We start from the raw sequence: 10,060 nt of genomic DNA, 5'->3' as shown, positions 1-10,060 counted from the left end.
AGGAGCCGGGCCGGGCCGGGGCAGGCTGCCGGGCGGGGTGGGGCGGCGCGGGCCAGGGAAGGGGATGGCACCTAATCCGCTGTGAGGTCTTGATGTGCGGCAACAGCTTAGAGGGGGCTCGGGTTTCGGTGGCGTTGGCTATATTTATCTCTGGTCCCATGCCAGCGGGGAGGGTTTAAATGGCACCCAGCAGTTGGCGTGAGGGGCTGCAGGAGCTTGGGGGCTGGTGGCAGGAACAAGTCCTTTCCGACCCCATGGAGCTGTATGAGACGTCCCCCTACTTCTACCAGGAACCCCGCTTCTACGACGGGGAGAACTACCTGCCTGTCCACCTCCAGGGCTTCGAGCCGCCAGGCTATGAGCGGACTGAGCTCGGCCTGAGCCCCGAGGCCCGCGGGCCCCTGGAAGACAAGGGGCTGGGGACCCCCGAGCACTGTCCGGGCCAGTGCCTGCCGTGGGCGTGCAAGGTGTGTAAGAGGAAGTCGGTGTCCGTGGACCGGCGGCGGGCGGCCACGCTGAGGGAGAAGCGGAGGCTCAAGAAGGTGAACGAGGCCTTCGAGGCCCTGAAGAGGAGCACCCTGCTCAACCCCAACCAGCGGCTGCCCAAGGTGGAGATCCTGCGCAGCGCCATCCAGTACATTGAGCGCCTGCAGGCCCTGCTCAGCTCCCTCAACCAGGAGGAGCGTGACCTGCGCTACCGAGGCGGGGGCGGGCCCCAGCCGGGGGTAAGTGCCGTCCCCACCCACCTAGCCCAGGGGTAGGGGCTGGAGGGAGGCACCCGGACAGCCGCGAGACCCCATGGGGGGGGCTCAGTCAGAGGGTTGGAGTAGATGCCAGGCAGGGTCTTAGGGGGCTACAAGACCCATTCCTTTGTCAGGACTGTCCGGCTGACCTCCTGTGTCCCCATGTTCTTTCCAGACAAGAGAAAGGCAGTAGGGAGGAGATGCAGATGGGGCGGGGGCACAGGACTGAAGAAGGCATCCAGGAGCGAGTCCACAGTCAGTCTGGGTAAGGGTGAGGATTAACCCCAGTGCCTGAGTCAGTTGTGTGAAAGGCCAGCTAAGTACGCGGGAGAAGATGGCTTTGCCCCCCACCCAACCCCCATCCTGGGTGTGGCTGAACAGAGAGAAAGCCCACTCAGTCTCATTGGAACTCCAGCAGGCCTGTGCAGAAGGGACCCCAGTTGGGCCAGACATTCTGCCTCTGTCACCCTTATCCCCAGGGTCAGGAAAAGCAGAGACCCCTTTAAGTTGGTGTCGTGTGAGGGCACTCTCGCCATCCAGGATGGAAGCCAGGAAAGGCCTGGAAGCAGGCCCTCTGTGACCTGAAAGGAGCCAGTGGTGAAGATCCAGGGAGGACAGTGGCCTGGGCTAGAGGGCTGCAGCTGTGGCCCACCCTCCAACCCACCACAGGTGCTTCTGCCTACTGGGACTAGGCAGAGACACACTGGGCAATGGCTGTGCCCTGATCTTGGGCCTTGGCCCTGTCTTGCAGGTGCCCAGCGAATGCAGCTCTCACAGTGCCTCCTGCAGTCCAGAGTGGGGCAGCGCGCTGGAGTTCAGCACCAACCCAGGAGGTAAGTGAGGCCTGACCCTGGTGACCTCAGCTCAAATCCCTCAGTTCCTCCCTAGGCCCAGTTCTCCCCTCTTACCTCATTCCATGCTCCAGTCCTCTTCTCTTGGCCCCTCCAGGGACCTGTTGACCCCAGGGTCCCAAATAGTGGGCTGGGAGGCCACAGGCCTCCCTGTAGCCTTGTATCACAGCCTCCAGCAGCTCCTCAGCTGGTGCCTGGTGGCTGACCTTCTCAGTGGAGAGGAGAATGTCCCTGCCCCAGGGGTCCCTTGGAATTGCTGAGTCAGTGTTGCAACACTGAGCCCAGCAAAGGGCAGTTCCAGTCTCTGAGAATACACCATCCTGGCTCCACCTCGGAATAGCTGCTTCCAAATCCTAACTGCACTAGAGGAATTCAAAGAGGAGGAACATGCATGTGCATGTGTGTGTTCATGTACACACACACACACAGCATTGGGAAAGGCAGGGGCTAGGCAGTAGGACTCCGAGTTTTGCTTACCCATCTGTCCTGGAGGACCTGTGTCACACCAAGAGTCATATCCCCCATTCTGGGCCTCAAGACCCCCTTCCTTGCCCAGGTAACACCCTGACCACCTTCTCCTTACAGATCATCTGCTCACAGCTGACCCCACAGATGCCCACAACCTGCACTCCCTCACCTCCATCGTGGACAGCATCACAGTGGAGGATGTGTCTGTGGCCTTCCCAGATGAAACCATGCCCAACTGAGATTGTCTGTCAGGCCGGGCATCCATGCAAGCCCCCCCAAGCTGGCCACAGATGCCACCACTTCTGCAATAGAGGCCTCCTAAGCCAGGCTGTCCTGATGCCAGGAAGCAAGCCCTGGGCTACCATAGGCCAGGCTATCCCCCTCCTCATCCATATAAGATTAACCCACTAACCAGCAGGGGAATGGATGCCCTCATTTAGCTGGCTCCTTAGAGCACAGGGCATCCCCTTTCTAGGGAGATAAAGACAGGGGACCAGAGCGCCCCCTCATGTATGCCCCCCACTCAGGGGCAAACTCAGGAGCTTCCTTTTTATCATAATGCAGCCTCTAATTCCATGCCCCAAATGACAGTTTGAAAGACAAAGACAGCGTCCTGACCTGGACAAGCTGTGCATGTCTCCTGTTCTGATCTGTTCCTGATGCCAGTGGCTGGGCTGGGCCTGCCCTGAATAGAGAAGAAAGGGAGAGGAACAAGTCTCTGTTCCCAAGTCCCTGGGGGGCCAAGCCTTTGCAGTGAATATTGGGAAACTTCCAGTGGTTTTATGTCTTGTTTTGTTTTGTTTTGTTTTGTGTGTTGTTTGTAAAGCTGCCATCTGACCAAGGTCTCCTGTGCTGAAGTTGCTGGGGACAGGCAGGAAAGGGGGTGGGGGCTCTTGGGGTGATTTCTTTTGTTAACTAAGCATTGTGTGGTTTTGCCATTGTTTTGTATTTTTTTTTTTCTTTTTCTTTTTGCTAACTTATTTGGATTTCCTTTTTTAAAAAATGAATAAAGACTGGTTGCTAGAAGAGTGTCCGTGCTGATACAAAGGGAGGGGAGTGACTGACAGCCTGGCCCTTTCCACTCAGCGGTCCAGCTCTAGGGCTTCCCAGGACAGGAGGGAATGGAGTTCCAAAAGCGCTGCAGGCACCCTCTTACTGGTGATCTCTAGGCTCTGGGGACCCCTTGCAGAAGCAGGGCGGATCTGGTCCATAGTGGGGTGAAGACCCGATTGCACAGAAATCCCTTCAGGATACACAGGAAAACCTGCTGAGCGCTACATTGCACTGTGATTCACAGGCATTGTTCACAGTCTGCCTCACTCCATCTTATCTCCCGGCAGGTCCACTGGCTTCCAATTAATTGAGCATGCTCACATGCCCAGTGCTCAGCCCACAGTCAGGGGCCTGGGAATTTGTGGGTTTCCCCTCCCTCACCGCTGTAAAAAAATTGGGAGATGATTAAATCAGAGGGAGTGGAGTCAGACACTGTCACTTTCTTGTAAGCCAAATAGCATGTCCCCTCACCACACTCTTCTATTCCCTCTAGGTGGAAGGGGATTCTGGTCCCTGCCTATAGCTCAGATCATAAAGGGGATTCTGCTGGGGGAGTGGGGAGGGTTCACACAGGCCAATCAAAGGAAGAGAAGCTGGGGTTCTCTTCATATGGGATGCTATTTTTCAAAGGCTGGCTTCTAAGGAGGAGAAGGTGGGTGGAGAATTGAGAACACAGATTTTAGAATAGATTACATAAGGATTAACTGGGGAGTTAACAGGAGCTAGAATTTGAATGGACCGTGAAATCTACTAAAAACTTTATTAATTCCAACTTCTCCATGCTATTGTCTGATTTATTACAAATCATAAGTTTCACAATCATTACAGAAGTCTGGGATTCACAGCATGGTACATTCCCAGCCCCCATACAATTTGGGGGCCCTTGATAACTGACTTAACCCAGTTTTACTGATGAGGCAGGCTCCAGTGACCATTCTGCACTTGCTCTGGGCTTTGCTGGGTGGTATCCCACACGCCAGCCCTCCTGACTGGAGTGGGGTGAGAAGGAAGCCTCAGAGAAGCTCACAGAACTCAGGAAAGGGTGCAGAAGGGAGGACCTGCCCCGGGGCCTGCTTGTCTCGAACAACCAGTCAGGGATGGACCTACTGGGAATCACAAATTGGCCTTGTCTGCCCCTCTTTTGTGGGAATTTCTTCTTTTTGAATTTGTGTCACTGAGCATACAGTCTTTCCCTCTTGGAGGGGCTGGAGAGGAATACCTAGGTCATTTCCTTGACTCAGCCTTGACTCACTGTCCTTGAGGATGAGGAGGGTAACAAGGCTGGCTGCCATGCTTTGGCTCTAGAAACTACAATTGTTCCCTTATTACCCACCCCAAACACTGAACTACACATTCAAAGGGCATCTTCTCCCCTCAGGTTCACTTCCTCTGCCCCTGGACTTCCCAAGCTCCTAGGGCGGATCAGCTCCTACCCAGTGTCCTACTTCTTCCTGCAGGCTAGGGCTGGCCAAGAAGGGCGCTCAACTCTGCTAAGGAGCTGACCCGCTCTGGGGCTGCCGGATCTATTTTTTTAAGGCTATTCCTCTTCAGTCATCTTGTCAATTGCAAACTGAGGTCCCAATTCCTACTCTAGAAAGAATACACAGTCCTCAGCAATGGCCATTAGAGTCACTAGATCCCTACCCTGTCAGGTATAGTCACTGTCTACTTACTTTGTCACAGTCTTTGTCAAAGTCTCCTTTGCTTTTAAGTCCTTAAGGGAAAAACAATTGGCTGGAATTTCACAGGCATGAGTGGCAAACTTTCCCAAGCAGGAGCCCAGCCTCACTTATTATATTCACAGAATAAACAATTGTCATCAAAGCACAGTTTCTTAAATTAACAAATGCTTAACCTGCACAATAGAATTACGGACAAGACTCCAATTAATGAATAATGAATTGGAGTTCTTTAGGGAAATTAGCTTAATTTCTTTCTTCAGTGGAAGCACCTACAATAAATCAAACTGGGTTAATCAAATGTTGCCTAATAATGGACTTTAGGGAATCTACTAGAATGAAAAGATAAGAATTACTTAAAATTGACATTCCAATCGTTAATGTGTAAATAGGAACTTATTAGAGTGTTCAGGTAACTAACGTGAGTTGCAGAATGCTTAAAGTACTATTTGTTGCACTCCAATAAACATTCTTAGGTGTTTAACTTCTCAAAGTAATTTATTTGGCAGACTGGAAAATCTTCTTAAGTGCTGCAGGTGTGTGGTAGGCGGGTGGACCAACTGCACAGGGTGGAGGAGGAACAATAGAGAGGGAGGAGAGAGAAGCCCCCTCAACTCAGGTAGCTGTTTCATGGAAAAAACACCATCCCCAACATGTCACATCCCTTGGGCTTTTCCGAATTCCTGGCTTCTGGGATCCAGGCTGAGGCAGAAAAGCCTGGAGGTGAGCTAGAGCTCTGGGAGAGGACTGGAAGCCTCCAAGTTGAGCTGGGGTCTCGGCTAAGGAAGCACAGCCCAGGCCCGTGTGGAAACCCAAATCACTAGCCCCCCACAATTCTGGCTGTGCTGCATCCCTGTCCTCCCTCTGCCACAGGCCACCACCCAGGCCCAGACTCCCTGCCTCTCATTCTGCTTGGAACATTTCTAGAGGAGGCAGAGAAAAGTGTTCCAGGAAAGAAACCTAGATTCTTCTCTTTTCTACAAATGCTGACAGAAACTTGATGTTGGGGGTCTCATCTCAAGCTCAGCACGTGCAAAACCAAACACATTTCCACATAAGCCTGCTCATTCCGCACCCTCCACCCCAGGGAATAGCAACACAGGGAAGTGGTAGTTTTCCTGGATCCCTTAAGACCTCATTCCTGTAGCCAGCTGGTCACCAGGGCTCATCAATTCTACCTTTGATTATGGAGAGAGTGGGAGGGAACCCCCAGAAGCCAGTAAGCATGAAGCCGGCACCTTCCCTGCCTGTTTGCCATCACTGGGCTATGTCCAGGTTGCTTTTCTCCCATCTTGTCATCTGTGCCCACGGACTCTGCCATCCTGGCACTGTTGGCCTTGGAGAGGATACAAGCATGCACGGTGCGTGACACTGTCTGAAGGGGAGTTCACCACTTATGTGAGCTGAAGAAATATGGCCCCACGAAGATTCACAGAAGCCAAGGACCACAGTGGTACAGACACAGGAGTGGGGAAAAGGAAGCTGGGTAACTGGCTTGCTCAGCGGCAGGGGCATGTGTACACTTAAAAGAGAAGCAAGTAACATTTGTAAAGCACTGCTGGCACTGGGTCAGGCCTTTAAACATACATTTTGCAGTGACGTGCAAGGCAGTAGAGTCAGGAAGACCTGGGTTTGAGAACCACACCTGTCTTTTACCAGCTGTGTGATCTTAGCCTTATAATTTCCTGTTCTATAAAATGATGAGGATAATACATTCCAGGGCTGGGAGAATTAAATGAGTTAATGCATTTAGTATGTGCTATGATTTGAATGTTTGTGTCCCTCCAGAATTAATGTTGAAACTTAATCCCCAGTGCAATAGAATTAGGAGGTGGGGCTCCTGTTCTATAAAATGATGAGGATAATACATTCCAGGGCTGGGAGAATTAAATGAGTTAATACATTTAGTATGTGCTATGATTTGAATGTTTGTGTCCCTCCAGAATTAATGTTGAAACTTAATCCCCAGTGCAATAGAATTAGGAGGTGGGGCGTTAGAAGGCAATTAGGCCCTGAGGGCTCCACCCTAATGAATGGAATTAGTGCTCTTACAAAAGGGCTTAAGGGAGCTTGTTGAGCCAATTTTGCCCTCTGCCCCTTCCACCATGTGAGGATACCTCAAGAAAGTGCCATCTATGAGGAACAGGCCTACCCTCACCAGACACCGACTCTGCCAGTGCCTCGACCTTGGACTTCCCAGTCTCTGGAACTGTGAGAAGTAAATTTCTATTGTTTATAAGTTACCCTAAGGTATTTTGTCATAGTAGTAGGAATGAAATAAGACAGAATGTTTAGAACAGTGTCTGGCACACGATAGTACTCAATAATTTTTAGCTTTTATTAATATTAATCGTATTAACAACCCTTTGAGATAAGGTTGGTTCATTTATTCATTCAAGTATGTACATCTAGGATGTAGAGATCAACGAGACTGACCTCAAGGAGCATCCCTGCAGCCCAGTGTAAGACAGACAAGGAGACCACTGTTACCGGGCAGCATTTGCAGCGTGCCTACAGTGCTCCAGGACCAAAGGGGTGCTGCTCACCTAATTCTACGGGGCAGGGGCAGGCAATGCATCCTAGGTGATGCTTAAAGTGGGCCTGAAGGTCCAAAGCTGCAAAGGCAAGGCGAGAAGGGTCATGCTGCCTCCTGCTGACGGGGCTGGGTCACACACGTTTCTGAGTTAGGCGGGCTTGAGACTGGCAGGAGGAGGAGAGGGTGAAGCAGCCAAGTCATGAATGGCTTCTCAGGCCCCACCGAGGAGGAGCTGGACCTCTGATCTAGAGGCTGCTGAAAGTGGGAACCATGGAGAGGTGACCAGGGGGCATCTAGGAGGACTAACTCTGGGAGCAGCGTGAAAGAGTACGAGCAGAGGAAGTGTGACCAGGTGAGCAGAGATGAGCGAGAAATCAGTCAAGCCCAGCAGCCGGGCTCCTCCCTCCTCCATCCTTTACTCTCTGGGCACAAGCAACCCCAATATTAACCTCCCCATCAATCCTGTGCTTACATAAGTAAACAGAATATTGACTATAAGTCTTCAAAACTCTGAGATTTCCCTCCCAGAGTACAGTAGCCCTTAGGACTGTGAGAAGATAGACATGTCAAGTGAGCTCAAAGTTTAAAAAAAGAGATTAGAGACCATTTGTACATTGTCTTAAAACCAGGTTGTTTATTGGCACATACACACCCACACTCACACCCACACACACCCACACACCCATTCCTGATGCACTGAGCCAATACAGTACTGAGAAGGGACCTGATGAGATACAGGAGGCTGGTAAGGAGGGCTTGGGTCACTGGCGACTCTCCAATCAAAAAAATGTATTGACTCTGAAGCAAGGGACCCACCAAGACGACAGCCTTCCATCACTGTGTGCACAGATTTCTCGCCTCCATCACCTCCCTGCAATACTTCCCAAGGTGCCCTGAATGAACCTGGCTCGCCCATCTGCTGCCTTATGACATAGCCAACCACAATGGGGCTAAGCTGTAGAGAAGAGAGGCTGGGCTGCATCTCCCATATAGCCAGCCCACTGAGAGTTCCTTGAAGGGGTAAGACAGCCTTGTCACGCTCATCTCCACCAATCTTAGGAATTTGGGGATTCTCCATAATCTTAGCATCCATTACCCAGGGATGGGGGCTCTTTCTCTCCATCCAACTCATTTTCTGCTCCATAACTTCTCTATCTCCAATCCCAGCAGCCTGATGGACGGAGAGGGTAGGGAGCAATGAGGGAGAGCAAGGGCAGGTGGTTGCCTTGCCCAAGCCTAGGAGAGAGCCCACACAGCCCCACCACCAGTGAGCCTCTCCTCTACTAAGCCCTGGCACAGCTGCCAGGCTCCATTGCTCCTTCTGGACAGGGTGCTCTGACCGGTTATCCCACCTGCTAGCCTGGCCCCTGCTCGGAACCCAAGTTGATCAGGTTGCATACCAGCTGCTCCAGCCACCTGGAAGATGGCACTGCACTGGCCCCTCTCCAAGAAACATGCTCCAGATGCTTTACTCTACTCTCACTCTGATGAAGCCCTAGGTTCCACCGACCCACCCTGAATATGGGTCCCAAACACTTTCAGGCACGTTGGAAGGATGAGGGAATGGGTGTGGAAGAGGGATTTCTTGGGGATAATATTCCTACCAAACCAGGACCTGCAGCCCTCAGCCCTGGTTCCCACCATGCTGCTGGGGAAGGCAATTAAAAAATGGTGAAAGCTGGGCAGATCCTAGGAATTTCTGGAGGAGGCAGTCCCTGCACACCAAAAGAGCCCTGTGCAAGGGCTGGGCAGGAGGGTGACTGCCTTCACCAACATTGGATTTCCTAGACCTGGAACATGATTCACTAAAGGAGAAGCTTTATTTTCTTCCTGGGAGGTCAGAGGAAGGAAACCTCAGACTGCTTTTCTCCCAAATTTAATCTTAGGGTCAATGTATATTCAACCTAGCCATCAGGTTCATTCTTATGGGACTGAGATTACTAAATAAGTGAGGTGGGGGGGGACAGCAAGGGAAGGGATGCTGTGAGCAAAGTCAGCAGTACAAGGTTAGATCTGTCCTGTCCCAGAGCCAAGATCTACACAAGCTCCTCTCCCCCAGCCCAGCAGGAACTAAACCCTATGGTGGGTGCAAGGGCATTCCCACTGTCTTTTGGGCTTAAGGCTACCCGCCAGAGGCCACCAGCTTTCCCTCTGCCTAGCCTGCCTACACCTTTCACTGGGCAGAGGGGATTAGAGTTTCTCCATCCTCACCCTTGGCCCAAAGCTCAAGGGTCCATGTCTTTCTGATTCTTCCCAAACTCATATTTGGGATTCAGCTTAAGCCAGGGCCTGGAATCTCTACTTCTGTATTCCTCCTCCCAGCCTAAGAATGCAGCCTGTGCAGCCCCTCTCAGCCCCCAAGCAGGTCCTACAGGCAGGAGCTGCAGTTGTGGTGAGAGGCTGGGGGAGGGGTAGCACTGGGGGTGCTAAAACCAGCTGTCAGACCATTCCCCACAGCCGGAGTAGCCCAAGCAGAGCAGAGTCTGAAGTGCCCCTTTCTTGGAAGGAAGGACCTTCCCAGCTCTTGGCCCAGGATCCTGGTCCTGGTGAAGGTTGCAGTCAATACCAGGCTAGGTTCAGAAGAGGGAGGGTGGAGTCATACTGCCCTGGGCTGCCCTCTCTCCTTGCCCCAGAATCCCAAGCATGGACACCCTGGATGCCTCCACAACTCCAGGAGACCCCAACCACATCCACCAGAGACTTACAAAGGACACGTGGTGGGACTCAGGG

At 52.1% G+C, this 10,060-nt stretch overlaps 1 protein-coding gene across 1 annotated transcript; it reads left to right on the top strand.

The window, feature by feature from the left end:
- The first annotated feature begins 183 nt into the window (after window positions 1–183).
- Window positions 184–3,088, top strand: MYOG (myogenin (myogenic factor 4)). Its single transcript, XM_008577632.1, has 3 exons — window positions 184–725; window positions 1,495–1,576; window positions 2,180–3,088. Exons 1-3 carry the CDS (start codon window positions 255–257, stop codon window positions 2,299–2,301), a joined length of 675 nt encoding a protein of 224 aa, XP_008575854.1. The 5' UTR covers window positions 184–254; the 3' UTR covers window positions 2,302–3,088.
- The last annotated feature ends 6,972 nt before the right edge of the window (window positions 3,089–10,060 follow it).

This window comes from Galeopterus variegatus, unplaced genomic scaffold (genome assembly GCF_000696425.1).
Source record: "Galeopterus variegatus unplaced genomic scaffold, G_variegatus-3.0.2 Scaffold1554, whole genome shotgun sequence".
NCBI classification, from domain to species: Eukaryota; Metazoa; Chordata; class Mammalia; order Dermoptera; family Cynocephalidae; genus Galeopterus; species Galeopterus variegatus.
This window is presented reverse-complemented; position numbering and strand designations above follow the sequence as displayed.